The sequence below is a fragment of the Taeniopygia guttata genome, chromosome 6 (genome assembly GCF_048771995.1).
Source record: "Taeniopygia guttata chromosome 6, bTaeGut7.mat, whole genome shotgun sequence".
Classification (NCBI taxonomy): Eukaryota; Metazoa; Chordata; class Aves; order Passeriformes; family Estrildidae; genus Taeniopygia; species Taeniopygia guttata.
Window position 1 is genome coordinate 33,493,603 of NC_133031.1, and position 27,935 is coordinate 33,521,537.

The window sequence follows — 27,935 nt, forward strand, 5'->3', positions numbered from 1 at the left end:
GTTCAAATCTTGGACGTCAGGGAGCAGCACCGCTTATGCCTTTGGAGAACAATGCCCTCAGAGAAAATCTTCCCAATGTGCAGTCAGCTTGATGCAGCGAGGGCTGGGAGGAGAACAGATGATGTTGAGCTCTTTGCAAACACAGAGGGAGTTAGGCTCAATTTGCTAATGTGTTTGTGTCTCCTACTAGCCCAATTCTGCCAGCAGGCAGTGCCCTGCATCTGCTGCCAAAGATGAGTTCATAAAGAACCAAAAGGTTGTGCCTTAGGTGCTAAATTGCAAAATACATTTCAGAGTCGTGACTGCTGAATGAATGCACAGTTGTACAGTGCCCAGTTTCTTAAGTCCAGAAGCAGTTATTGTCTAGGAGCTATTGAAACCCTTTATTTTTAGTTGAAGTTATGATTTTTTGTGAAAAGGCTGAAAATAAGCAATACTCTCTGTTTTGAGTATTACACATTGTCCCAGTTCATTCTGCTTCTCTACCCCATTCTGGTGAGATCCTTCATTGGGTTCTGCATCCAGCTTTAGGGTCCCCAGCATGGGAAGGACAAGAACAAGTCCAGAGGAAGCCACCAACTTGATCAGAGGGATGGAGCAGCTCTGCTGCGAGGAAAGACTGGGAGAATTGGGATTGTTCATCATGGAGAAGTTTTGGGGTGACCTAACTGAGGCCTTCAGTGCCTGGAGGAGCTGACAAGAAAGATGGAGAGACTTTGGACAAGGGCCTGGAGTGACAGAACAATGGGAACGGCTTCCCACTGCCAGAGGGCAGGGTTAGATGGGATTTGGGGAAGGAATTATTTCCTGTGTGAGTGGGCAGCCCTGGCACAGGGTGCCCAGAGCAGCTGTGGCTGCCCCTGGATCCCTGGAAGTGTCCAAGGCCAGGTTGGACAGGACTTGGAGCAACCGGGGGAGGTGGAAGATGTCCCTGCCCACGGCAGGGGAGTTTGGAACTGAATGATCTTTAATGTCCCTTCCAACCCAAATCATGATTTTACAATCTCTGGTGTAAGGAAAAAATCACATAATTTTGGTTTTTTGCATACTCACAATTCTTAAATAGGCTTATAGGACATGGTCCAGGATTTACAATCCATGAGATCAGTGGGATTTTTCCAGGTAAGAAATGCTGGTTTAAGGTTAGATTGTCTTTTACTTCGGCATTTCATTAGCATCGCATTTCATTAATATAGATCTGTTATCTCAGGTCATGCTAATGATGTCTTCTACCTATTTAGCCACAGAAATAACAGGCTGGGAGCTACATCGCTTTCATCTTTCATAGACTCAACTCAAGAGCTGCCTTTTACCTGCCTTTAAATGCTCTTAAGCTCATCTCCAAATTGGTTTAGATTCATCCAACCATGTTCTTTTCACAATAAGCAGAAAAATACAGAAAGAACAAAACTTGTCTAAAGGATTAAGTAGCACCTATCATATTAGGGAAATACGCATCTGAAAATGTAAAGAATGCAAACTAAAGGCAATCAAGATCGATTGAAGTGCTGGATCTTGGGTTCAGCTCTGCCTCATGGAGCTGGAGGCAAACTGCCTGGAGAGGCGATTTCAGAAGCCAGACATGCAGGAAAACAGCAGATTCCTGTCTGGAAGGCAGAGATTCAAAAACAAGCAAATAAACAAACAAGCAACCCTCAAGCAAGAAAAGGCTTGCTTGCTTTTGGATTCTGTAAGGTCTGAAAGAAGAAGAAATAAAGACATAATGTGGAATGCACAGATACTATATGAAAATGTAATTTTTAAAGCTGATAGGAACTGTTTCTGAGATTAAAAATTATAAATATGAAATACTCTCAAACTGGAGTCTGATTAATCAAGACCTGAGACAAAGTGCCTTCAAAGTTCTGTTTAATTTAAACCTGATCAGTTTTATGTAGGATCAGTGTCATGGCTCACTTTCTTTCTTCCTTTGTTTTTGGTATTTATTATCAAGATACAGAAAATATGCACTTTTCTTCTTTAAACACTATCAAGCTGGAATTTTAAATAATTTCCATTGTGCACAGTAGCAGCTATTACTGTAGATCTTGGAGGAATTGCTCTCAGCTAGATGAAGTATTTTATGTGAATAAAAAAGGGAAAGCAGAAGCTTAATCTGTACTATTTAGTTACCTGTAGATACCTAAAAGACTCCACATGACAGTAACCAAAATATGGAAAAGGGAATCCATAAAATGTTCACATTTTACAGTAATTTGCCCTGCAGAAAAGAGGAAAACTCTGACCTACTTGAAGAAAGAAAGTTATTATATTCATTTTGCTACTCCAGAAAATACAATTTGACATGTAAGCAAACCATAAAGTTATAAGAAGGAACAAGTTAAGTCATGCCAGTTGTTAGGAGTAATTCCACAGCCCTGTCTCTGGCAGAAATGCTCATTGAAGTTGTTGGGAATTAGGCATGTGAGGAGACTGAGGAATTGCATCCCACTTATTGTAGTTATTTAGAGGCAGAGTAAATAACAGGGAATCGTGTGCCAGTTTGGCTGCACAAGCTCAGCGTGTGCCAGGGATTCACATGCTGCTCGTGGGAGCAGCTCAAGCGCTGGTGCCAAGGCAGGATTGCAGGACCCTCACTCGAGTTGAACACTGTCTTAGGAGTGTTGCAGGAAACACCCAGCATTCCTCGAGAGCTGATGATTTGCCCCTTGGCAGCAGTGTTCAATTCCTCAATAGCATGGGACAGCTCCTCACCTCCGAGCGCAGGCTGGATATGGAATTCACCCAGGCCAGGAGGCTCAAGGTGCAAGTTCATCATTACCTAAAACCAGCACAATTCTGCCCAGCTGGCACAAGGACAGTCCCACCTCTCTTCCCACCCATAGCAAAGCCACAAGGACAAGCTTCACCCTTTCTCCTCCTGTTGAAACTCAGCTGCCACTCAGCAAAAATAAAAAATAGGCACTTTTCTGAGCCAAAGGCAGGTTTGAAAGCAAACCTCAGTTAACATTGCTGGGGAGCTCAACCTCAAACTCAACTCAACTCAGTCGCAGTCTGACAATGAAGGATATCGAGCTACTGGAAAGTGGCCAAAGGAAGCTGTGAAGATGGTGGAGAGTCGGGAGGGGAAACTGTACAAGTGACAGCTGAGATCACTTGGTTTGTTCAGTCTGGAGAATGGGAGGGGAGTCCTCAGAGCACTACAGCTTCCTCACGATGGGCAGAGGAGGGACCGGATCCCTGCTCTCTGGGACGGGAATAGGGAACGGCAGGGCTGTGTCAGGGGAGGTTTGCACTGACCATCAGGAGAAGGTTCTCCCCCAGAGGGGGCTGGGCCTGAACAGGCTCCCCGGGACAGTGGGCAGAGCCCCAGCCCGGCAGAGCTCCAGGAGCATCTGGACAATGCTCTTAGGCACAGGGTGGGATTATGGGATTGTTCGTAGTGCCTTATATAGAAAAATGGTTTTTCGTGGCCCATGATTGTGTTATTCTGGTTGTTTACTGACATTAAGACATATCTTGCAGGACAAGAAGCCTTAGCCCTTCCTGCAGCACAGCTAGAATATTTCACAGTGCAGTGTCTCAGAGCAGGGCAGCCACAAATTGTAATGCACACAAAGCAGATCTGCCTCTCAAGTCCACTTAGAGATTTCTCTTTTAGTTCATATCTTTCAAGATAGTTTGGCAAAGCATAGCACATCCCCCTCAAAATAATGCTGTTTTATTGGATGGGTGCTAGTTAACCCAGCGTAAAGCACCACAAACAACCCTTAGAGCTGATATTCCTTTTGCAATATCAACCTTGAGCTACAGTTCATATTTATCCTCCCTGATTTGTATGTTGGCTTATTTTACAAAGATTTCCATGATACTCTGTTAGATGACAACATGGATAACTGAATTACAGAATCAAAGGAATTTAAATTGCTGTCTTCTCTCAGGCAGTGTTCCCCATGTTTGAACTTACACTCTCATTTTCCTCTGCAGCTCAACAATACCTACATCCAGAGCCTTCCACAAATGAGGGGAGATGGTTTATTTCTGTGAAACCTAAAGGTGAATTTTAAGCTCTTTCATTTCTTGGACTTGTAGTTAATTTAATGAGCCTTTCTACACACATTTCTGGTGAGCATCACATTCCTTGGATATCGTACAAGCAAAAAGACAAATTGGAGAGAGCTTGGGAAAAACAGGTTTTTTTCTGGCTTTCCCAAGACAGATTAAAAGAGCTGTATAAATGGCATTTTATAGCATAAAACTCACAAATGTTAAAATAAAATACAAGGAAAATTGGAATGAGATTTGGTTTAAATTTCAGGTTTTCAAGTGCCTTGGATGTGACCTTGCTTCTTCCTTGAACAAATGTATTTTGATTTGGATCCTGAGGACCTTGTGCTTCTTAACTCACAATCTTCGTTCTCGGATTTTATCAGAACAATGATTTCTGGAAAACTCCTTTACATGCTCTCCTGACTTTGAAAATCTGACCCAGATGGTAGTTCTGAGAGCACACAGAAAACAAACATAAATACTTCTAACTGGATAATCAGAATAAATACCTTGTCAATTTGGTTAATCTCAGGACTGAGCACTGAACATCTGGATATGCTTTATCTCAGGAGCTGGGGAACTTCTCAAAATTCCAGCATGACACATCCCCACCGGCCCTGCTGTCACAGAGTTTGACATTGCTGCCACCAGGATTGCCAACCTGGCAAAATGGTGAGCACTCAGCTCTGACCTCAGGGCTGCTGTGGTCAGACACTGAACAAGTTTTCACTTGGCGTCATTGCTGAGGTGAAAGATCAGCAGGGTGACCTGTTGCATCACCTGCCACTTGTCATTACCCTGAGACCTCCTGCACTTCCCCAGTCAGGACTTCAAATGATCTTTAGATTTTTCTAGAATATAGATAATTGAGAAAATTAAAGGTTTTCTTGATACATCTTAGGACAAAGGAATTTGCTTTCAATCCAATGTTTCAAGACAATTTCTTTCATCATAACTCTTTTCAAAAATCACACACCTTGAAATGTGGAAAGCATAGAGAAGGAAGGACTCTTCAGAAAGACCTCGACAGAAATTATCTACCCTTTAACTGTGAATTGCCTGTTCCTTAGAAGGGACAAATAAACTGGTAAAGAATTTAATTCATTCCTAGCTCTCTGCAGCTCATCTATCAGAGTTCCCTGCCCATGACAGGGGCATTGGAACTAGATGGTCTATAAAGTCCTTTCCCATACAAACTGTTCTAGGATTCATCAGTTGCTCTTCTGGAGCAATTCCAGTGAAATGCAGCAAATCTTGAATTTACTGATGCTTGTGCTTTGCAGGGTAATTCCATGGAAGGACTGGCTGATAAGGGAAGCTGTCAGTCCCGTTGCTACCCACAAACACCACGGGAGGTATCAGATATTGGGACATCATCACAGAACTGACCTCACCTGAGAGGACAAGGTTTCAACTCACCCAACTCTCAGTTTGTTGTGTCAGGTTCTTAAAGACCTTAAAGACAGATACAAAACCTGACATTTTGCAAAGTTTATGTAATTTCATATATTCTCTCTTTTTTTAAAATTAATGTTTAAAGCATCTTTCTTTAAACAATAGCAGTTGTTTACGGTCAAAGCTACTATAATAAATCAGCATGTGTAGAAAGGAGAAAAATCTTTTATTTGTATTGATCTTGTACATAGATCTGGTATTACTCAAGGTGGTTTCAATCTGTCAGAGGCTGCTCAGTGGAAAAGCACAGATCTTGAACACTGCTAAAATCCCTCTTCAGTATTGCAGCCTGACTAAGCCCCATGGAATGCCACATTTTTAATTACATTTTTCCTGCAGCATTACAAAGAACACAGAAAAAACAATGATCAGCTTGAGAAAGAAGCCAGCTTGGGAACTCTTCAGTGTTTGAAGGGGGAAATCTAAGAGAAATGGAGTTTAACATTTGTGCTACCATAGAAAGCAGTGGTAGTGTTGCTACAGGCTGCATGAATCACAGCCACCACAGAGCAGCTCCTGTGAACATGGTAAAGATGCCAGCTAAAAGGATAAAGCAAACCTGTAACAAGCAGTCATAAATTAGTTGTACACATCATTATCTTCCCAGAAACTTTTTCTGAGTGCCCTACCAGAAATGGGGCCCACAACATGATTTTGCCATGACAACAAAGTGCTGTAAAGATCAAGGTGGCTTCAGCTGATACAGGGTCAGACTGGCAAACAAAAACGGTGTTCAGGTCTAGTGATGCAAGAACATAATTAGCAATTTTTCTTCAGGAGGATCTCACCCATCAAATATTTTGCTAGACATCTCGTCTGCCTGTGAGTTGTAAAGCTGCTGAAAATCAGACTTTGCTCCCATTGCTGAGAACACAGCAATGGGAACACAGCAACACTTTTCATTCGTTCCTGAGTCACCAGAGCACGCTGCCATGTACCTCTCAACCTCTGCTGCCACCAGGAGGTGAGACTCCCATGCTCCACAGTGACCACAAAAATCAGTGATCACATCTCTTCTGAGGGAGCTCCTGTTCTGCCAGAAGCAGGGAGAGTGTCGGAACTCACAATGTCCCTCAGACATTTTTGGATGTTCTGGGCCCAGGTCAGAAGCATTTGAGACCCTGGCAGGCAGCTGGAAACAGCTGAGATTTTGGGTTTGAGCCATGGAACGATTTACCAACCTTGCAGGAAGAACAAGAAGTGACAAAAGTTTAGATATTATAGTAGAAGTAGTCACAAAGTAGAGGGAAGAATTTTTGAGTGCTGTACAGGGGGTTTTGGTTTTGTACATGGGGGTCAGAGGGTTTAAGATGAGGGATTTGGGGCTGCCCTCTCCTCCCTCTTTCTCCTTCCTCACCTCCATGTTCTTGGTGATGTTGGCACTCACAGATTGGTTTAGAGTAGAAAGGCACCATTTAATATAGGTAATGGGCATTGGGGAAAAACTGTAAACATGTAACATGTAATGTACCATATAAAAGATAGAAAAGCACCATTTAATATAGGTAATGGGCATTGGGTAAAAACTGTACCCATGTAACACGTAATGTACCATATAAAAGACAGCAGCAGCCCTGGGCAGGGAGAGAAGAAGCAGTCGGGAGTCAGAGAGGATGTCAGGGTGTGTGTGTGCCTCTGCCTGAGCTGTGAGCAAACCACAGCAGCTCAAGAAGAAAATCTTTTAGATAACTTGCAATAAACTGCCTTGAGACTGGACAACAGAGGACTACTGAGTTTTTCTTTGAAAGCTCGGGTTGGAGGAGAGATTTTTTTCCACCACACGGAGCCACCCCCGACCTAGGGTGAGCTCCAGCAGGAGAGTAGGAGATACCTGAGCTCTCTCTGCTCCTTGTCTTGGGTCGTCTCTGGCTCTCTCATGGTCCTACTTGTTCTCAGTGAGGAAAAATCCACAGGTGGAAAACGGGAGTCTGTGCTCCCCTCAAGAACCTGTGTGTAGGTAGCACAAACCTTATTACATATCTTCTAATAATAATGAGAGAGAGAACAAGAGAGAGATTGCTAGGAAGGAAATAAACTTTAGTTTAATTTTCCAGTCATGTATTACACAAGAAATCCCATTGATTTCCTTCAAGAAAAATGCTTGGTCAATGACATGCCAATAAATACATTTTATCTTTTGTTCCTCCATTTATTTAAATTTTTCTTGTTTTCTTCCAACTTTGCAAACTCAACTGCATGAATTGTAGATATTCTAATTCTTAAGCAGGGTTCTGAAATTCTGGTTAAATTAGTATTTCTAACATTTCCCCTAACTGTGATGTCACAGTGTGCCTTCCTGTACTTGTTTTGTTATCGGGTTAAATGAAGTCTGTTTCCAAAGTGATTTTGTGGTTCCTGGACTCAGAATTGGCAGTAGTTTGGGCAGTTTCACCCCCAGCTGCTGCTGCCTGCTCCCTGCAGACACTGTCAGGTGCTGAATCACAGAGTTGTTTGGGTTCGAAGGGGTCTTAAAGACCACCAAGTTCCAACTCCCTGTCATGGGCAGAGATGCCACCCACTAGACCAGGTTGCCCAGGAATGAGGGAGGCTCCTAACTTTCCTGTTCTCCCTGGAGCATTTGAATTCAAAGCTCTTTTAATTTAATATAAATGCATTTTTTGCTTTTTACACTTAGGACTTACTCATGATTCCTTTTAACATCTATATTCAGCTGTGAGTAAAGTCAGTTTCTGTCTGTGCCTGAAAATATTGCACAAATCTTTATTCAGAATTGTTAGAGATAATGGATACTCAGTGGGGCATTTCTAGAAGTGTTACCAGTGCAAATGGCCTCATCTGGGCAATGCAAAGTTTGACTGCAATTGCCGTTCCCAGGGCTGCTTGCAAGCTCAGCTGGAATAAGAGCCCAGACACCACATCCCTAACAAGAATCATCCACCCAAGCAGCCCCCACTCAAAAAAAAAAAAAAAAACGAGGGAAGTCTCTGTCCAAAGAATTTAGCCAGGAAAACTTTGGTGGCCTGGGATAAGAGCCACAAAATCTGCATTCCCATTGATGTGCATCCTCCTTCCAGTGCTATGCAAAGGTGCAAGTCATGCAAAGTGGGGACCATGACTGCTATATTCTCTGGAAATAACTGTAAAACATCTTTTGGGAATCTGGGCTAGAAGTGACTAAAGAGAGTGATAGCAAAAAAGAAAGGCTAAAGCATCTTGCATAGGAATCAATATTTCCTCTAAAGTTAATACAGTTTTGGCAAGGGTAAAATTGCTGGCAAAGCAGAGCCTTGAAAGGTTTCTGAGCAGCAAAGCCACATCTTGAAGGAAGAGACAATTTATATTATTTATTTTGACTTGTAACATTCCCTGGTTTTTTGTTGGGTTTTGTTTGTTTGTTTGTTTGTTTGTTTTGCTGTGATTTACACTTCTCAAGGAAAAGAATAACTGTATGACCATACCAGGGCACAAGCCTGTGTTTTACCAGAGATCTGGGAACACTGTGGATAACCCTATCACGCTCTGGGAACCTCTTAGAGTGACAGCAAGGTGACATCAAGACCTGTTTTTTGTATGGACAGTGATGACAATCACAAATAGGAGGCCATGAATAGTCAAGAGGATTTAGGTCTAGTTAGTCCTAACTTGAGGCAGAGAAGATGGACCAGGCCAGCCTGCAGGAATGCCTTTCCTACCCTGCAGGGCTTGAGCTCCCAATTGCCCAGGAGTGGCCAGAAGTGGGCACACAGTTTGTCAGCAGCGGTGGGACCTGATGGCTCAGGCATTTGGGAATCCTGATTGCCTGGCCAGAAAGGAAGGCAGCTCTGGATGCTCCCGTCTTTTGCAACTCTAACTTAAATTAGGGTTAAAAAGTTACTTTAATTAGCCTCCAAGTAAATGCATTCATACAGCAGCCATGACTTCCAAGCCCATGACCTGATGTGAACTTTGTGTTCTGTTAATAGCTCTGCAAACCACTGAGGAGCTGCTGGGTACCTCCTCTCGCTGTGGAAGGACAACCTCAGACCTTTTCAGCTGGTCCAAGCTTAGGCTTGTGGCTCTCACACCCGGGATGCCTGCAACGCTGGAAGTCAGGAGGGTGATTTTTGCAAGAGAGGGTTGTCCCATCGCCCATCTCCTCGCAGCCAGCCCAGAGGAGATGAGGTGTCACCCTCAGTCACTGACATGCAACACAGGGACCATCAAGACCCACACCAGGTGGGCAAATGGTCCACAAAGCAGACAGTGCCTCATCCCAGTAACATTAAAAACAATTAAACAGGGAATAATTTAAAAACCCTTTTTATTTAGACCAGCACAAGAGCTAGATAGGATTTATGAGCTAAGTTTTTTGGTTGGAAAGACAGTGTGTACTTTAAAGCATTGTCAGAGACCGAGAGGATACAGTCTGAAATACTGTGTTGTAATAATTTGTAAAACTGCATGAGACAGATTTTTTTTAAACCAATTACTTCCTCTCCTTTCAGGGACAGATGAGCCCCCAGCTAAAATTCCTTTTCATTCCAATGCTTGTAACGATGAAGATGAAATGTGATTTCCCTTCTAACAAATGCTCCAAAAAGCAAAACCAGAAAAAGCATGTGTTTCTCTGTTATGGAAAATAGGTCTCAGCATGCTGGAAATTCTGTGTTTTACTTACTTTCTACAACAAATGCCCCATTTTTAAAGAAATGAATAATGTAATCATTTTCTCTGATTTATGTTTTCTTTTCTGCCTCATTTGGCACTAATGTTGTGTTATTACAAGAACAACTGGTCTCTGCAAAAAGAATGATCTTTAGACTTCTTTCCCAAAAGCTGTGAAGTCATTGGGACTGAACTGCAGAGAAAGGCAGAGAGGCCGTGGACATGAGCAGCAGTTGAACATTTTCCCACCGACCATGCAGATTTCCTTCTTGTCTTGCATTTTCCTGCACCTTCCCAAACAAAGCTCTCCTCCAGGTAGGGTGCCAAGAACGTGACTGGCAGTTTTCAGAGACAATAACGAAACGTGGGTCAAACAGAGCTCAGGAGAGTCCCACGAGCACAGTCAGAGCCTGGGGACGTCTTCAGTGCCGAGCATCCCTGGGATTCGACACGGCCGCCTGCACCCTCATCAGCATCAGGATCTCAGCAGCGCTAACGAGTGCCACAGCTCCCGAGCCCCCGAGGCTTCAGACGCGTGCTGGCAAGCCGAACAGCAACGAGGAGCATCTTAACAATGAACTTGGAGAAGAATCTGCAGGGAATTAGTGTCAGGCATGTGTAAAGAGGGTTACTTTTCCCATCTCCGACACCTATAATTACATCTCAAAGGTGCTAATAAAATCCAGTGGTTATAGAGAGGTTTTTTTTCTCTGTGTGTCAAAGTTAAGCGTGCTGCCGTGACGCCTAGGAAAAATCAACTTTCTTACACTTCCAATGGCCACACGCAAGCAGCAGAAGTGATGACGGTGTTCCCCGCTGGCTCAGAAGGGCTGAGGTGCGCTCCTGGCTCCCGGGAGCTGCCGCCTCAGAGGTGCGGGGCGTAGAAAGGGCCGAGGTACGCGGGGCCCAGGAAGGGTGCGAAGGGGCCGGTGCCCAGCGGGAAGGGGGCGGCCGGCGGCACCAGCACGTTGGCGGCGGCGTAGGAAGGGAAAGTCTGGAAGGGCAGAGCGGCGGGGCCCGGCGGGCTGGGGCTGCCGCCGCTCGCCGCCGCCGCCGCCGCGGGGGATGCTGCGGGAGCCGCCCCGTCGGCGCCCGGGTGCTGCTTCTTCCACTTGGTGCGGCGGTTCTGGAACCAGATCTTCACCTGCGTCTCGGTGAGGCTGAGGGACAGCGCCAGGCTGAGGCGCTCGCACACCGACAGGTACCGCGTGGCTCGGAACTTGTTCTCCAGGGCCACCAGCTGCTCGTAGGTGAAGGCGGTGCGCGCCCGCCGCGGCTTCCCGCAGCCCGGCTCCGGCCGCCGCCGCCGGGCGCTCCGCGGCGAGCCCGGCTCCTCCGGCCCGGGCGGGCTCGCCGTCCCGGTCCCGTCCCCGTTCGGGTCCTCCTCGTCGCGCTCCTGCCCCGCGTCCTCGGCGCCGCTCTCCGCCGGGGCGTGCGCATCTAGGTGAGACCGCGGGGCTCGTCAGGGGATAGCGCATCCTTCCTCCCGTTCCCCTCCGAACCCCGCGCTTCTGCTCCCACATCCCTCCCTCCCCTCCACATAAGGACAATCATTAAAAATAAATAAAATAAAGGGCAGAAAAATTCCGCCCGTCGTGCGAGACCACCACCCTCCCCCCCCCGCGTCCCCCGCTGTGCCACCGCATCCGCGGTGGGGAGGGGGGAGCCGTCGATGTGGATTTCTTACCAATTAAAAAAGAAGTTATTAAAGTCCCCTTCTGAAGCGAAATAAATCCCCTGCCCCCCTCCCTATCCCTGCGCTAATGGAGTTTCAGATTTGCGAGGGCCAGATCGATAGATGTCATCTATTAAAGGTAAGTTTTAATCGAACAATATTAGGATCAGGCCGGGGGAAGGAGGTTTGAAGTGGGCACCTGCAAGCTGCGGGGAGGAGATAGGCGAGAGTCGGTAATAGGATATCGATCACCGGGAGCTAAGGCATCCTCCGGTGGGGACGGGCTGAGCAATTACTCAGCCGCCGTCCCGCGGGCCGGGGCATCCGACCGCTGCCGCCCCGGGGAAAAGAGCACCGGGGGCTGGGGGAAAGAAACCCGTGCGGTGCCTCGGTAAGAGCCGCGGCCCGTCCGGCGCCGGGGCGGGGCGGCGGCGCGCCCTGATGTGCGCCCTCCTGCTCCGGCGGCAGAGGATGCTCCGCACGCGTGGAGCCGGGCAGGGCACGCGGATATCGAGAACTTTGCCCTTTGCATCATCAAGACTTAAAATCCAGTTCCAGCCCCCCTTTCCCTCGCTGCTGCGGGACCCCACGCGGGGAGCGCGTCCCGCCGGGCGCGGGGCCGGGGGTCCCCGTGTGCCGGCGCCTCCACCTGCGCGCCCCGGAGAAACGCGAGCGCGTTCCTACCATGTGCCTCTAGTTTATTCCTCCCGCTGCCTGGAGCAGCAGCGTCCTTTCCTACTTCAACTCGTCCCAAACTTTTCTCCCGCTCGCCCGAGCGGGGGGCGCTGCCCCAGCTCCCCGAGGCCGGTTCGCGTCTTCTGCTGAATTTCTGGGGATCCAGGATGTCTAAGATGGAGAAGGAGATTTTATGATGGATGGGGGCCGCCTTGGCCCCGCGGTCCGGGCATTCCGGCATCCCACCCCACCCTCCGCGCTTCCCGGAGACCTGCTGGCTCCCAGCGCGGAGCCGGGCCGCTCCGGAGCCGCAGGCTGGGCGCTGTTGGCGCGGAGTGAGCGGCGGGGAGGAGGGTCGGCCGGGGAGGCGGAGGGGCCGGCGGCGGGGTGGGGGCAGAGGAGGGGGCAGCGCAGCCATTGGCACGCCGCCCCCGAGCCCCCTCCCCGCCGCGCTGGCTCCGCGGGGGCGCAGCGGGCGCCTCCCTCCATCCCAGCCTCTCGGCGACGGGGCTTTCCCGTTACCCACCCCGGGTTGGGCGGGGGAACGTGCGGAGGGGGCAGCCAGGAGCCCCTGGCACCGTAGCCGGGACCTCCGCCGGGGCAGGGATGCGGCTGTACCCGGCAGCCCGACGGCAGTCTGTGTCCTCCGGGGTCCGGAGAGCCGCCGGCTGCACCTGTCCCCTCGCCCTCCTCTGAGCCACCTGCAGCTGTCCCCATCAGTGCGGGTCCAGCGGGCTGAGTTTCGTGCTCAGAGGGACCCAGAGAGGAGGGGTGGCTCCTGCATCCCTCTCCCGCATCCTCCAAGCGCTCCCTGTGCCAGCAGCCGCTGTTTGAGATGTGAAGCTACTGCCTGGCCCTCAGGGAGAAAGGAGCAGCTTTTCGTTTGGGATCAGTGTAGATCAGACTCTGGGCCACTCCTGCAACTCTCCCGTGGTGTTCAAACTGTTACCAGTTAGTAGGCAAGGAAACTGAGGCCTGCCTGTGCTGGAGGAGCTCCTATTCACTGAGTAATCCACTAACCAACCCTCATTTTCTTGGGGGAAAACACTTTGTTGCCTGCTCACTAAAACTGGGACAGGGTAGGTGACAACAGGCCAAGCCTCCCCAATCTGCACCAGCCCTGTGACCACTTCTAGCCTGTCCTGCTTATTGAAAACGCATTTACAGTGTATTTCTGCACACCTGTATCTGTTCAGGAGGATGCTTTTCCCTCTCCTTGGCATTTCAGCGTTTGTTGGTGCCACAAATCATCAGGCAGATTGGGGAAAGGCACCCTTCAGCCAGGGAAAGCAGCCCTCAATAGGAATCTGCTGCTCCACCTGCTTCTATTCCAATGGAGAGATGCAGAGCACAGCCCTCCTCCTCCTCCTCCTCCTCCTCCTCCTTCTCCTCCTCCTCCTCCTCCTCCTCCTCATAGCTGTCTCAGCCTCAGCAGAACTTGGCTCACAAGTAATTCTTGGCATATGTTTAAGATAAGGGGAGAGGAGGAAGATGAGATGATGATGTGCAAGGGTGATGTGATTAAAAGTAACTGTTAATTATCCAATAGCCCATTTGGCACTGGCCTCTGGGGTAGAATACCACAAGAATGTAGAAAAGAAGGGAGCTCAGACCTGAGGAGTTCACACCCACAAGCTACAGGTGGCTAAGGCTTAAGTTGGGGATGTGGGAGGTGGTGAACCAGGAAAAAAAATCTGATATATTTGAGACTACAAATACTTCTGTTTGAGTTGTTGGGTCTGCAGGAGCTGAGAATGTAAATTGCAGCACTGAAATTAATCGGTGAGCTACAAGACAATTTCAAATCTCATCAGTTTCACATGTATGTATACAACAACCTACAAACATACATGCATGTGGAACGGCACATACTCATGGATTAGTTCAAGCGCTCTGAAGTTGGTCTGTTTCCCAGCTCAGGCATTAAAATTCAGCCCAAGTGCAGTCTTTAAATTGCTTTGATGCTAGGTGGGTTTCAACCCTGACCTGTCCTGATGGCAAGTGATGGCTGTAACAAGCTGTGGATCAATATTCATAGCGGGTGTCCTGGACTGATAACACTATCCAAGACAATGTTCGCTATCGCGGCAGACAGCTGAGATATTGTGCCATTAGTAATGTTGTTTTAAATAACCTGATCCATTTCTGAGTCTATTTAATGAATTTCACAGTTTAGATATTATCTTTAGGGAGAAGCCAGAAGCTGTTCCAGAAGCGGCGATGCAAATCAATGCTGCCAAGGCTCCTCTGCTTTCCTTAAAACAAAACGGACTATAATTCCACCGCAGCTCCTTATACATTCTGGGAATCGTGCCATGCTATTGATGGCATTAGCGACGAGAAGATATTTGGGAGAAAACAATACTATCCGTAAAGCTGGAACACAGCTGATAACATCGTATCTGCGATTGTAAAATTCTTCACACGATGAGTCAGTGGGCTTTTTTCCCGTGGTTGTCACACGAATCACAGAACGGTTTGGGTGGGAAGGGGCTTTAAAAATCACCTCATTTCACTCCGCTGCCATGGGTGGGGATACCGGGGCCGGGATTGCATTTCCCGTTGGGCCTGGGACTGCAATTCCCGTGGGGGCCGGGACTGCATTTCCCGTGAGGGCCGGGATTGCATTTCCCATTGGGGCCGGGATTGCATTTCCCGTTGGGCCGGGACTGCAATTCCCGGGAGCGGGGCCAGGACTGCAATTCCCGGGAGCGGGGCCGGGACTGCATTTCCCGTGGGGGCCGGGACTGCATTTCCCAGGAGCGGGGCCAGGACTCCATTTCCCGTTGGGCCGGACTGCATTTCCCGTGAGGGCCGGGACTGCATTTCCCCGGAGCGGGACCGGGACTGCATTTCCCAGGAGCGGGGCCGGGACTGCATTTCCCAGGATCGGGACCGGGACTGCATTTCCCATTGGGGCTGGGACTGCATTTCCCAGGAGCGGGGCCGGACTGCATTTCCCGGCAGCGCCGGGCGCGGGGCGGAGCGGCGATGGCGGAGCGGGGCCGCGGCTGGGCCCGGGCCGTGAGGGGGCTGCTGCTCGATGTCAGCGGGGTCCTCTACGACAGCGGCGCCGGCGGCGGCGTCCCCATCGCCGGCTCGGCCGAGGCCGTGCGCAGGTGGGCAGAGGTGGCTCCGGTCACCGCCCGGAGCTGTGTGAGCCAGCCCCGCTGACGGGAAACGGGAGCTTTTGGGGGCACCTTGGTGCGTTTGGGGGTTCTCATAGGGAAGGGAGCCCGCAGAGCTGATGGAGGGAAGGGTCCGGGGCGCTCTTTGCTGGTGGCACTGCACGTGTGGCAGGAGCTGGCAGTGTGTGGGAAATCTGGCACCATCCGCTGGAAATCATTTTTTAGCTATTACCCACACTGGTGTTTCTGTAAATTGATTAACTCTGCTGTCAAATTAGCTGGAACGTCTTGCATAGCACTTGCAACCCTGCAATGGAGAGTTTCTGTGCTGGGGTTAATAATTGCCCAGCTTGGAAGTGACTCAAAAGCAAAGTGTGGTCTTGGTGAGTTACTCCCAGTGCCAACAGGTAGGGAATTCCTTCACTTTTACCTGGCTGATGCTGTCCAGGTAACACAAGCTAAGTAACTTTAGCTTAACTAACTTTTATAAGTTAGGTTGACTGGCCAGTGTGTCTGTATTGGCCCTTCTTGAGCAGAGGAGCAGGATGGGGCCGGGGGAAAGCAGTGGACACAGGGACAACTTTGTTTAAACACAGGTATTGATTGTGTGGTGGTGAATTTCCAGAACAGCCTTTTGGCTCTCTCTATGTTTCGTTCACCCACTGTGGGAAATCCAGATCTCTTTCACCTGGCAAGTGCTGGATGGGGCTTGGAGCAACCTGGGATAGTGGAATGCATCCTTGTCCATCTCAGGAGATTGGATCTTTAGAATTCCTTCAAGCCAAAACCATTGTGTGATTCCGTGCTGCTGCATGTACCCCACTTGCAGTCTTTTAAATGTCTAAATTCTGAACCCCTGTGAAACACAGACAGCTCTGCTTGGCGAGCACCTCTGCAGCTTCTGTTCTCTGGGGCCACTCAGCACAGACGCACTTGGGACGAGTGCATTATTGAGCAGGAAAATATACAGGAAGAAATATTGAATTCAATATAATTAATCATATGAGGTTAGTTAAATATGTGCCCAAATGTTGATGGAACCACCATGGAAAGGCAGAACTAGAGAAGATCCAAATGAAGTGGTAATAACAGAACTCTTTTCTGCTTGCTTTTTTTTCCTCTATAATTATGTTTTTGTTCATATTTCTCAAAACACACGTAGGATGCACAGAAGATGTTGTCAGATGGATCAGAGTTCCCAGTGCTGTCAGAGAGGAATATTTGAAGTAAGTTTAAGCCTTATTGAGTCTCTGGGCCAGTTTTTATTGCTCACCTGGCCAGGAGAAGCTGCAAGTGCCAGGACTGCCAAGGGGAGAGCAGCATTCCCAGGGAGTTCAGTGAAACTAGGCAGAGGGAGAAGTTGCTGCTGTTGAAATCCTGTGGCCTGTGGTTCTTTCAGGAGATTGTGCATGTGCACAGCATAGCCTGGGACAGTCCAGATCATAGCCAAGGCCTCCAGACATGGTCAAACCAAGGATAAATGACAACCACTGCATAAATACTGTCAGAGATCAGATCCTTCCTTTAGAAACCAGGACATATCCAATAATACCTGTGTCGTGGTTCACCAAGTGCTTTTGACGTTGTTTTTTGCTTTTAAATTTTAAACTTCATCTTTTGTCAGTTTGTAGGCTGTTGTTAAATAACCTTTGTCTCTGTATTTGCTGAAACCTCCTGCATGGAGGCAACTTAAACTGCAGTTTAACTTATAGTAATGTCAGAAATACGCTGATAGAACAACAGCAAAACTCTGGCCTTGGGCTAAATGTAGGAAATTTTTCTCTGGAAATCCTAGGAATGTGTAAGCCCTTTTTGCCTGTTAGTCAGAGGAAGCTCTTGGCAGTGAATCTGATCTGTCTGCCTGTCTGGGAGGGCTGTGGGGGTCTTAGAGGAGGGTTTGGAGATGCAATCCAGCAAAAGGCTCTGGAATGCTGTGCAGGGAAAGCTGATCTCATTTGGGCAGAATTTGGTGAGCAGTGGAGAAACTGTGGATGTAGATGAAACAGAAGAAGGGAAAAATACCCCACCAAACCACTTTTTTCAGGTCATTCAATATAAGTGGTGAAGAATAATCATTTTCCTTGGGTAAAGTCAAGTAGCCTTATTTATCTGCCTATTAGGTTAGTAATTGTTCTGGCTCACACCATTTAAACTCTTTATTGACTCATTATCCTATTGCCAGTTGCTCATTAATATTTGTGCCTGTCTCACAGTACAGCTGGGTGGTTTCAAGCAGATGGATCAAAGCTAAAAGGAGCTCTTTTTAAATTTTTTTTTTTTTAATCAATTAAGGAGCCATAATTGCAGATAGCAAGGAACCTTATAACTAATTCAAATTGCTGTGGTCCTCTGCTAAAGGAGCTGTGTAACATCTTTTAGTACGTATGTATGTCCAACAGAAGCCTTAAATCCCATTTTGATAACTCAGAGTACAGATAAGGACTCTTACAACAGGACAGCTGACCTGTTCTTTTCAGACTGTCTTGCTACATCACCTCCCCATTACAGCAATTAACTTAGTGTAACAACATACAGTACACTCCAATAAAAATGATAAGTAAACATACTAATAAGTCATTGGTCTCATGTGACTGAAGCTGTCCTGACCTCCTACAACTGCATTTGCTGCATTATTTCTCCTGTTTTCAGCTGAATTCTGCTGTGCAGTTATTATGTAAGTTAGTGTTTGTGAAAGCAGCAGCCTAATTTCTGCCAGCAGAATTTGGCCTGGTTTCTATTTGTGATGGCTGCTTCCCTCTTATTTGTTTGTTTTTAGCCAGCAGTACAGTCAGATGGAGCAGAAACATGGCCAGAGAAGCTGATGGACACTGGAACACCCTGAGCAAGGTGGCATTCACTGCTGTAGAGACCCTCCTGAGCAAGGCATCAACAATTGGTATAACCCGTGGTGAAACACCGAGTGTGGCAGCTGGGAATGCTTTGTTGATTGCTGGTGTACCTGCAGCCCTGATAAATCTTACCTGTGAAATACTGAAGGATTCAGTGTACCCTGAGAGGGGTTGGTGGGTAGGAGGCTGGGAAGGTGAACCACGGGAGTGTTTGTTGAGCAGAGTTTGTGTCCTGTGCTCAAGGGATAAAGTGAGTCTGGATCTTTTTTACTCATCCAGACTGTGGCAGCCAGGCACTCGTGTGCCAAAGGGTGTTGGCATTCCTGGAGCCAGGAATGTCTCTAAATTCTCCAGGGGCTGTTGTTATCTTTAGGTGGGGATATTACAGCAGTGGGTGGCTTAAAAAGCCAAAAGTGGCTCGATAAGATAATTTATCCCTTTAAAACTTTTTAAGACATAATGTTTCTTGATTGTTTAACTTACTGTGGCATAACTTTGTTGCTTTGAAAAAGTTACATCAACCCCACCCATCTCTTCCCAGCGTGTGCAGTTCACTGGCAGATGCTGTGGAGCACATCAGAAGGCCCAGGGATGAGATCAGAAGGGCCATCGGTGACTTAAAGGCTTCTCCTGGAGCCAGCCCTAACAGAGCCCCAGTGCCGTGCTGTTATTGTCTTAATCGATTTACACAGCATTGACACGAGGTGAGCTAGCTGCTTTTTATCTTACAAATAGCAGGGAGCTGCTCCCTTACAAGACAGAAGGTGGTTAAACACCCATAAAAGATGCTCAGCCTGTGCTCTGGCATTTGCATTTACAGCTGTGTGCTGATAGTGTGGCCATTAGCATATCCATATGAAAAGCACACAGTAGCTGGAGGTTTACAACATCCTGTTGTTGGGCTGGGATAGTGCATCTGTTAGCACAGCTTTCTACAGAGCCCTTGAAAAGGGAGCGGAAATCTGGGGAGCAGCTGGACAGTCCTGTTAAATAAAATACCTGGAGAGTCTAACAAGAAGAAGATTGTGAGGAGAACAAGGGAACTGGGACTGTAAAACAATTCAGGGTGTGGGGGTTCAGAGGATTGGGAGCTCACAAAGAGCCTTTTGGAGCTGTGTGTGCCACGAGGAGTAGATCTTTGTTGTCGCAGCAGATAATGTGGCTTTAGCACAGGCTGTGCAGATCTTCAGAGTTCCAAGGCTTGCAGTGCCTTCCGGACATTTGATAGAAAAGGAGTTGTTCCTTCTAGAAAGAGACCTTCAAGTAAAGTATACAGACTCTTGTGTAAATATCTGTTAATTTGGTTTTGTACTTGACTCTCTTTGCACTTTCTACCCAAAGAAACCCAGCGACCCAGGTGTCACTGCCCTCCTAAAGCAGCAGACACACAAAAAATGAAGTATTCTGTATTCTGTAGCTGTTCCTGGCAGAGCCAGAAGGGGATCTAGGAATTGATCCTCAGCTGCACTCCAGTCTGTAACATCAGCTGTGGTCTCAGTTTTCTGAGAGCAGTGGGTGTTTCTAACCCATATTTGCTTTCCTAATCAGCAGTGTTCATTATTTCTTTAAAAAGATTTGCATCCCTGAAGTTGTGGGTGCTCACCTGCTGTCTGCACAAATTGCATGAGTAAGTGCTTGCATTTTTGGATTTCACACATCCTTAACCTTTAGGATTGCAGAAATAGAATTCCTTCTTTACAAACAGGTGCTCTTTGTGTGCAACCCTGTCAAAGATAACTCAGTTTTGAATGAGTTTTTAATGGAGCAATTAGCAACCTCATAGAATCATAAATAGTTTGGGTTGAAGCAACCCTAAAGATCACGTGTCCCCCTTTTTGCACAGAATAAAAGCTATTGGAGTATCATTCACTATGTTGTCCATAAAAATATTTTGCTTAATGCAAATAAATACATCCCAGACCTGTTCATACTAACTGAATCCCTAAAGATCTTTTTTTTTTTTCCTTGGCAGCTCCCAAAGTGGAGATTTACCAGCTATTTAAGGTCTGCCAGAGTTTACTTATTGAACCACTTGCAGTGTGGTTAAAGTCTTTTAGGTGTAATACATTAAACTGATTTAGTAATCTGCACCTTAAATGCATCTTGTTACTGAACTTAATGGACCAGAGAGGTTTTTCTTGTATTCTGCTTTGTGTTTCTTTTTTGCAGATTCCCTTCAGAAACACAGGTTATTTTTATTAAATACTCAATTCTAGATTTTGCTGTTGTGGCATATTGCTGCCTACAAATTTGTTGTCTTCCCCACCGTTCTGGGAGGTGGATTATGATTTATGATGTTGGATAATTTGTGCAGTAATTCTGGTATCCAGCTGTATTCAATGGCCTCTGTAGGGAATTCAGGATAAGATGGACTTTGTGTTTGTTTTAATGTTAAAACTTCCAGGATTTCCAGATAAAACTTCCAGGATTTCTTTCTACCTCTGAAAAATTCTAAATTATTAAAACACCTAAATAAAGGCATTGGTAGGTGTTTAAAGTTTGCTTTGAGCTACAATTTAGTGATTTTTTTTTTCAGTTTTTACTGTCAAACACTGTTGCAAAGTGGTGTTTCCAGACTCTTTACTCTTATAATTGTACCTTTCCTTTTATCACCCTTGCCCACCCTTAAGTAACATCGGCCTCTTCTTGTGGCTCCTTCATGTGTGTCCATTAATCTGCTTTTATTCATGTGCAAATGTAATGCCCTCCTATTTTTTAATCCCTTTTGCAATCCCTCCTTTGGATTGCCTCCAAATTATCCCTTTCTATATTTAGAGATAGGTGAGCCATGTGGGGCTGGAGAGGAAATTGTGCCGGGGAGATGGCAGATGTAGAGATGAGTTTCAGGAATGCAAGAGGGACTGGGGCCAAAAAGTGCTGTGTATAAGGATTTGTCAGGGCTACGTGGAGCAGAAAGTTGGATCCCCAGAGAATCAGGGCTTTAATGAGCCTGCTTGTACTCAGGAACCCTGACAGGACATCAGTGAAGGGAAACACCAGGAGGTCAGGGGGCAAAAGTGGCATCAGGGATGTGACAGCAAGACTGAAGCAGTTTGGATGTGCTGTGATGGCAGAAATCAGAGGAACAGAAAGTTTTGGGCACTGGGAGAGAGAAGGAAAATCCTGGAGTTTTATCCACAGTCCTCATGATTCCATTGCACTTACCAGAAGGTTAAAATGGGAAATCTGAACTTTAGCCTTATACCTTTTCCTTAGCTGCTTCAGCCCTGTGCAGGATAATGTGAATTTAAGTTTGATGATTCCCAGTCCGGGTTCCAAGACCATTGCTTTTCATATGGGTGTCACAACCTTTACATCATCTGAAAGAACAGGTTTTGTGTTTTATGTGCCCAAAGGCTGCCCATAAAGGTTGGCAAGGGGAGTTGGCTAAGTCTGCACAAGGTCAGTGAGGATGTCCAATAATTGTCCTAACACTTTACCTGTTATGGAGCAATAATGAGAGGTTTTTTTCATTATTTTCGGGTGAGTGAGCCTGGCAGATGCTGACAGGCAGCAGATGTGTAAAGTTCGAGGTGATTTGTAAGGGACTGGCTCATCTGACGCATGGTAATTGCATTGTGGGACATTGTCACTCAGCCCCGTGTCCTGCTCCAGCAGAACGAGGTAAAGGTCAGTTCAAAGAGCTGCTGAGGCACCAGGGGCAGCTCAGGGCTGAAATTAAACCCCTCACATCCACTTCTCCCCTGGGCAGGTGCTCACAGCATGCCCAGGGCCAGGTGGGTGCCCCAGGTGTAGATTTGGGGATTGTTTGGGTGACCAGGTGGTTGTTTGGATCTGGACTGGGCTTAAATCCCTCCTCTGGTAAGGCTGGTGTGGTAGCTCAGTGCTCACCTCTTCACTTTTAATTTGGGGCTAGGAAGTTGTTTTTTGTGACTTTTTCCTTCAGTGCCTGTGTGCTGTGGCAGCTCCCCGGCAGAGCAGGCCCTGGCAGCAGAGTGACACACAGCTGGAGGGGACAGTGGCCTCTCCATTTGCTCCCTGCTGCCAACTCTGTTCTGCCATCCCCTCCAAGAAGGGCTCTGACAAGTTTCTTTTGCCCCTTTAGCTGAGTTTGGCATTTGTCACACCCTGGAGGGTCAGAAGCTGCTCTGCCTCGCTCAGGTGAAGCTCCCCTGTTCCTGCTCTCAGGGTATGAGCAGTGATGTTGGAAATTGAGTGGATTTGGTGGAAAAAGTGGATTTGTCTGATGCTGAGCCTGCTGATGGCCTCAAACAGTGAGGGAGAGGCAGCCTTAGGATGTCCCAGGTACCTGGGCTATGCTGGTCCCTGCAGCATGGGGAGCAGTACTGCCTGTCCATGTGCTCTCATCAGCATCGATTTTCCTGGTGTTTGAGTGGGATCTTTATCACAGCCATGATGTGTGGAAGTCAGCTGAAGGCCTGATTGACTGGGTTTCCTGGGTGTGCCTGTGCTTCTGTAATGGACCTGCTGATAAATCTGTAATACGCCAGGGATCTCGATAAAACCTGTGTCGTGTATTTCATCTCCTGCTGCCTCATTCTTCTGCTCTTGCAGGTACCTAATCCCATGCTCCTTATCTTATAGGACATCACATCACAAATCTTGTTCTTTATTCTTCTCTTGACATCTCCACGCCTGCCAGCAGTGGGCCTTGCTTTGCTGGGAGTGTGAGCAGTGGGGTCAGTTCAGAGGCTAGAGGTTTCCCTTGAAGCTGTGCAGCCCTGCAGACTCACTGAGCAAAGCATCACACTTGTGAGACACAGACCTTCAAGCCACTTCTTTTAGTCTCTCCACATGCAAAACCTGCCAGGCCAGGGATACTGAATGAGAGTTTTGCTGTAAATGTGATTGGAGGCAGGTTTTGCCCCATGTTGGTAAAAGTTCTCCCTAATTATTTAAGCTCAGAGTTAACAGTTGTTTGTTGACCTGCAGCCTCTGCTCACCATTCCTGTGCTGGGCATCCAGGGATGGATTTATCCCTGTGTGTGAGATACTGAATGTACAGGTGAGTGTGGCTGTTCTGTGCAGGATTTGGCAGAATTTACAGGGCTCTTTGCAAAGATGCTAATTGGGAAGGAAACGGTGACTTTTCATTGGAAAGGTATTTTTGTAGAAACAAGTCTTCTCTAGACTTTTGTGGATTTTTGTTTCATTCAGTGTTTCAAGATATTTTTAAAAGTCCTTTTGATGTGTCACCAGAGGACTCCCAATTTTTTGTCCAGCCTGGCCTCTTTGTAGACTCAATCCTGAGCATTTCCTGAGCTCATTTGTTGGGGTGGTACTTGCTTGTGGCCACAAAGGCATGAACCAGTCTGGGATGTGTCCAGACTCCTGCTTTGCTCCTTCCTTTCAGAAGTGTCACTCTGGTTTCCATCCAAAACGCTGAGAAAGAAGTAAAATTTGTAGTACAGGAAAACTGAATCTGTGCTTTCACCAAGCTGACCTGTGAGGGTGCTGCTTTGTCTGTGCAGGTCTGTGGTTGGTGTTGTCCCTGGATTCCTTATGCTGACCTTTAGGAAGAGAAAAAGCAGATTCTAATTCAACAAATGTCTGCTTCCAGGCAGTTGTGATTCGTGGGACTTTTTTTTTTCATCTAAGATGTGCAGGGAGGCTTTGCACTTAGAATACTTGTTTTTTTTTTTACCCATGGCACACTCTATTAAAGTTTGTTGTGTATCCAAATTACACTGCTTTGCTTTTTAGCTCCAGCTGAAGCCATGTCTCAAATAACAGATGTGGAATATTGTCATCCCACTGTCACACCGATTGTTCATTGTTCTGAGAAGGTCACATCATAATTCATTAACAATAATTATTCCCTGGGTACACCCTGCACTTCTTCACTCAATTGCTCCATTAACTTGAGAGTGAATCTCACATTCAGTGCTCCAATCAATGAAGATATATTTATAATGTACAAGTGGATGATATTAGTTACAATATATTAACTGCCTAATTTAAAAGAGAAAAGCTATCTTTATGAAGGGCAATTAACCACTAAGTGTAATTGATAATTCACATATCTATGATTAGGAAAGACAAATAATAAGAAAGAAATGAATCACCAGCATTATTAAAGAAGGCACTGGTGTGCAGTTTTGATGAGCAGAAGGTGCTCTCTGGGTCAGGACCAGATTTCCAAGAATCCTTTGATGGAGAGTTCATCCTCAGATCTGTTGTCTCGAGGTGGCTTTGGTGTTTGCACCAACCAAGTGAAATCATCTTCCCTACAAAATGGACCCAGCATGTTTTGTTGTCTTGAGAATCAGTGCAGGGACTTCCTTAATAGGAAAGTCCTTTTTCATTGTAATACAAAGAAGAGTCATAATATTTTATAAAAATTTATAAAACTGGTTCCAGACTTACCTAAGTATCTGAATCTACATGTGCTCAGATCCTCAAAGATGATTTTGCACAAATTCACATGAAAACTGACAAAAAGTGGGCATTTTGATGTATTAGAGGAGCTGAGTGAAAGTCCCTCAGGCAAATGTTTATTTTTTATTAATTGTGGTACATTTTCAGTGCTTCTGATTTTCTGTGGCCACTTTGAAGTACATTGGGTCTCCAAACAGCTGAAAGCTCATCCTTGGGGAAGGGGCTTTTTGGGGACAATCCACAGCAGGTCACCAGCTTGGGAAACAAAGCTGCTCAGAGGCAGAGGGCTTGCAGGGGATTCACAGAGTGGTTTGGGCTGGAGGGGACCTAAAAGACCCCATTCCACCCCCTGCCACGGCAGGGACACCTTCCACTACTCCAGGTTGCTCCAAGCCTGGCCCAACCTGGCCTTGGATGCTTCAGGAATGGGGCAACAACACAACTTTTGCACAGTACCAGTCCACAGGAGCCATGTCCTTGGCTCTGGACACTCGTGGCCATGTTTCTTCCCCTGAGAAGCCAATTACCTGTAAATATTTATTAATGAATCTGTTCAAGTGCCGGATTTTTTGGGATTATCCACCAAGTAACAGCACAGGTGTTTTATGAGAGATTTAATGATAAATGTGACTGGATCCACCCCAATGTTGATAAAACATCATTGAACCAACTGGCAGCTGCAGTGCCCAGAGTCAGGATTTCAGGTACATCCAGTCACAGCAAAGGATCCTGCTCCTGGTTTGGAATATCATCTTCACCTTTCCAGCAGAATTCACAGAATCACCAGGCTGGAAGAGACCTTCGAGATCATCGAGTCCAACCCAACCCCAACACCTCATGGCGTTGCCTCATTCAATCTTTTATCAAACACACGCAGGGATGGTGACTCCACCACCTCCCTGGGCAGCCATTCCAGAATTTTATCACACTTTCCACGTAAAACTTTTTCCTGATATCCAACTTAAATTTCCCTTGACGCAGCTTGAGTCTGACACTTGTCTCATTTCCTTCATCTGCTTATCTCCTCCACAGGATCAAAGCCTCTGGGCTGAAGCTGCAGCTCTGCACCAACGAGACGCAGGCGACGCGGGAGAATTTTGTGCGGAAGCTGCAGGCCATGGGCTTCGACGTCTCGGCGGCCCAAGTGACGGCGCCGGCGCCGGCCGCCTGCCGCCTCCTGAGGGAGCGCGGCCTGAGGCCACACCTGCTGGTGCACGATGGTGGGACAGCACTGGGGGCACTGGGAGGGAGGGGAAATGCTCTTTTCCTCTTTGTTTTAGGCTAGATGAGTAGGTGTCTTGGTTTGAAAAGACAGGAGTCTGTGAAGGAAGGCAAAAGCCTCCTGTGAAATGGAAAATGTAAACCCTCTCCCTCCCAATTACCACAATTTTAAAAAATGCTCTCAGGAAATGATATGGGAATGGGAGTAACAGTTCTTTACTAGGAGAAAAACTAAATAAAAATAATAATTAAAAAATGTAATTAGTACAAACAAAACTAGTGATGGAGTCAGAAACCTGACACCCTTAGGAGTCAGGGTGTTGGTAATAGTCCAGTTAAATGGTGGCTGCTCCTCCTGGAGTGGCAGATGAATGCTGCTGAAGTGGTGATCCTTAGAAGGGTGCAGTTTTCTCTGAAGGTCTGGTAGTAGCTGGGCCTGGTCTTCCTCTGGGAATCCAGCGAAATGGCTGACCAGTGTCTCAAAAAGTGTTGATTTTATGCAGGTAGGAATGCTTGGCTCCTCCCTCTGGGTGGAGCATCTCACAATGGGATGGTGTAACTTTACCAGTCACGCAGTGAGTCATTCAATAGTCCATTAACAGAAGATATCTCCCCGGAGGGAGACATTGTTCTTTGAAGAGTAAGAAAACTGCCCAACCTCCAACAGATGGCAATAGAATACATGCTTATCTTAAAAGCCAGGACAGTAGGTGTTTGAAGAGCTTGATTCAGACTGAGATTTATTTATTTTTTCATGTGTTGTCATGGGTGAAGGGAAGCACCGATCTGGGGAAATGCTGTTGCTTCCATGGGGTCTGAAATGGTGAGGTGATGGAGCCCTGGGTGCTGAGAATTTCAGACTTTCTGTGCTGACAGGCACTGACCCCCAGGAGAACTCTGCATTTGACCTGAGGCCATGGAGAACGTTTCCAAAATTGAATGATAGAATGGGGATTGTGGGTGTGGAGTTTGAATAGAAGTGTGTAACATCACAGGGTGGAAGAGTTAGAGTTTAAGGGTTTAGAATATAGTCCTATATATAAAGCAAGATGGGGGTTTTAGGGCAGTGGCTGGTCCTTCTTCTTCACCTTCTTCTCCATCGCCTTTGGTGGTTTTGTGTAATTGGATAAAAAAGTCCACGTTGCAGGGCATGGGTGATTGGTTATTGGGTTAAAAGTAAAAATAATTCAAGTGTCATTTCTTAATTAGACTGTTTATCCTTAAAAGGCCTCATAGAGAGAGAGATGGGGCTCCATTTTTAGTTTGTTACAATGAAGTGCTGCAGAACTCAGGGTTTGTGAGACTGTGACATAGATAAGAACTAATAAACATCTGAGTCTCAACAAGAAATACCATCTCACACATTTAATCCTGACCTTAGAAAAAAAAAGCAAATAATCCACAGTGAGGGATTTATGGTTTTTTGATTTTTGCCTCCTTCTGTAGATCTTGTCCCTGAATTTGCTGAGATCAATAAGACAAACCCAAACTGTGTGGTTCTTGGAGATGCAGCAGAAAACTTCACCTATGCAAACCTGAACGAGGCTTTCCGACTTCTGATTGGGATGGAGAAGCCTGTTTTGATCTCCCTTGGAAAAGGGTGAGTTAAGCTCTGTTTTTTCCTCAAGTCTCTGCATTTTTTAATGACATCTTCAATGGAAGCCAGAAATCAGTGTGGGCACTCCCAGTACCAACCCCTCAGTTTTTAATCTGTGTGCCTGGATTGAGAATCTGATCTGATCAGGTGCCTGTCAATGAAGAGGACTTCTGGTGCTTAAAGAGAGCCTCAAACCCTCCTAGGACTCATGGAGAGTTTGGATTTTAATGTGTGTGACCCCCAAGTGAGTGAGTATTTAGTATCTCAGAGGTGAGAACTGTTGGTTTAACTACTGCCTGTAGCCACATGTTCCTCTCTGAACTGAATATAAATTATTTTTGATAGTGAAAGCAACCCAA

At 46.7% G+C, this 27,935-nt stretch overlaps 3 protein-coding genes and 1 long non-coding RNA gene across 8 annotated transcripts in view; 2 read left to right on the forward strand and 2 right to left on the reverse strand.

Moving 5' to 3' along the window:
• The window catches only part of UROS (uroporphyrinogen III synthase), a 623,177-nt gene that overhangs the window by 59,354 nt on the left and 535,888 nt on the right, over window positions 1-27,935 (reverse strand). The window lies entirely within an intron of this gene.
• NKX1-2 (NK1 homeobox 2) lies at window positions 9,259-12,839 on the reverse strand. Its single transcript, XM_072931570.1, is given in 4 exon segments — window positions 9,259-11,511; window positions 12,431-12,592; window positions 12,693-12,791; window positions 12,794-12,839. Coding segments are annotated over 4 exon segments (882 nt in total). The 3' UTR covers window positions 9,259-10,936.
• The window catches only part of LHPP (phospholysine phosphohistidine inorganic pyrophosphate phosphatase), a 71,248-nt gene continuing 58,666 nt past the window's right edge, over window positions 15,354-27,935 (forward strand). The window contains exons 1-3 of one of the 5 annotated variants that reach the window (XM_030275546.4): window positions 15,354-15,540; window positions 25,791-25,978; window positions 27,426-27,579. In XM_030275546.4, coding sequence (XP_030131406.4) covers window positions 15,413-15,540; window positions 25,791-25,978; window positions 27,426-27,579 — 470 coding nt within the window. In that variant the 5' untranslated portion in view covers window positions 15,354-15,412. 5 annotated transcript variants of the gene reach the window in all.
• Window positions 15,547-18,958, forward strand: LOC140684470 (uncharacterized). The gene is made up of 3 exons (XR_012056777.1): window positions 15,547-16,775; window positions 18,326-18,445; window positions 18,940-18,958. It is a non-coding gene; the product is annotated as an uncharacterized lncRNA (long non-coding RNA).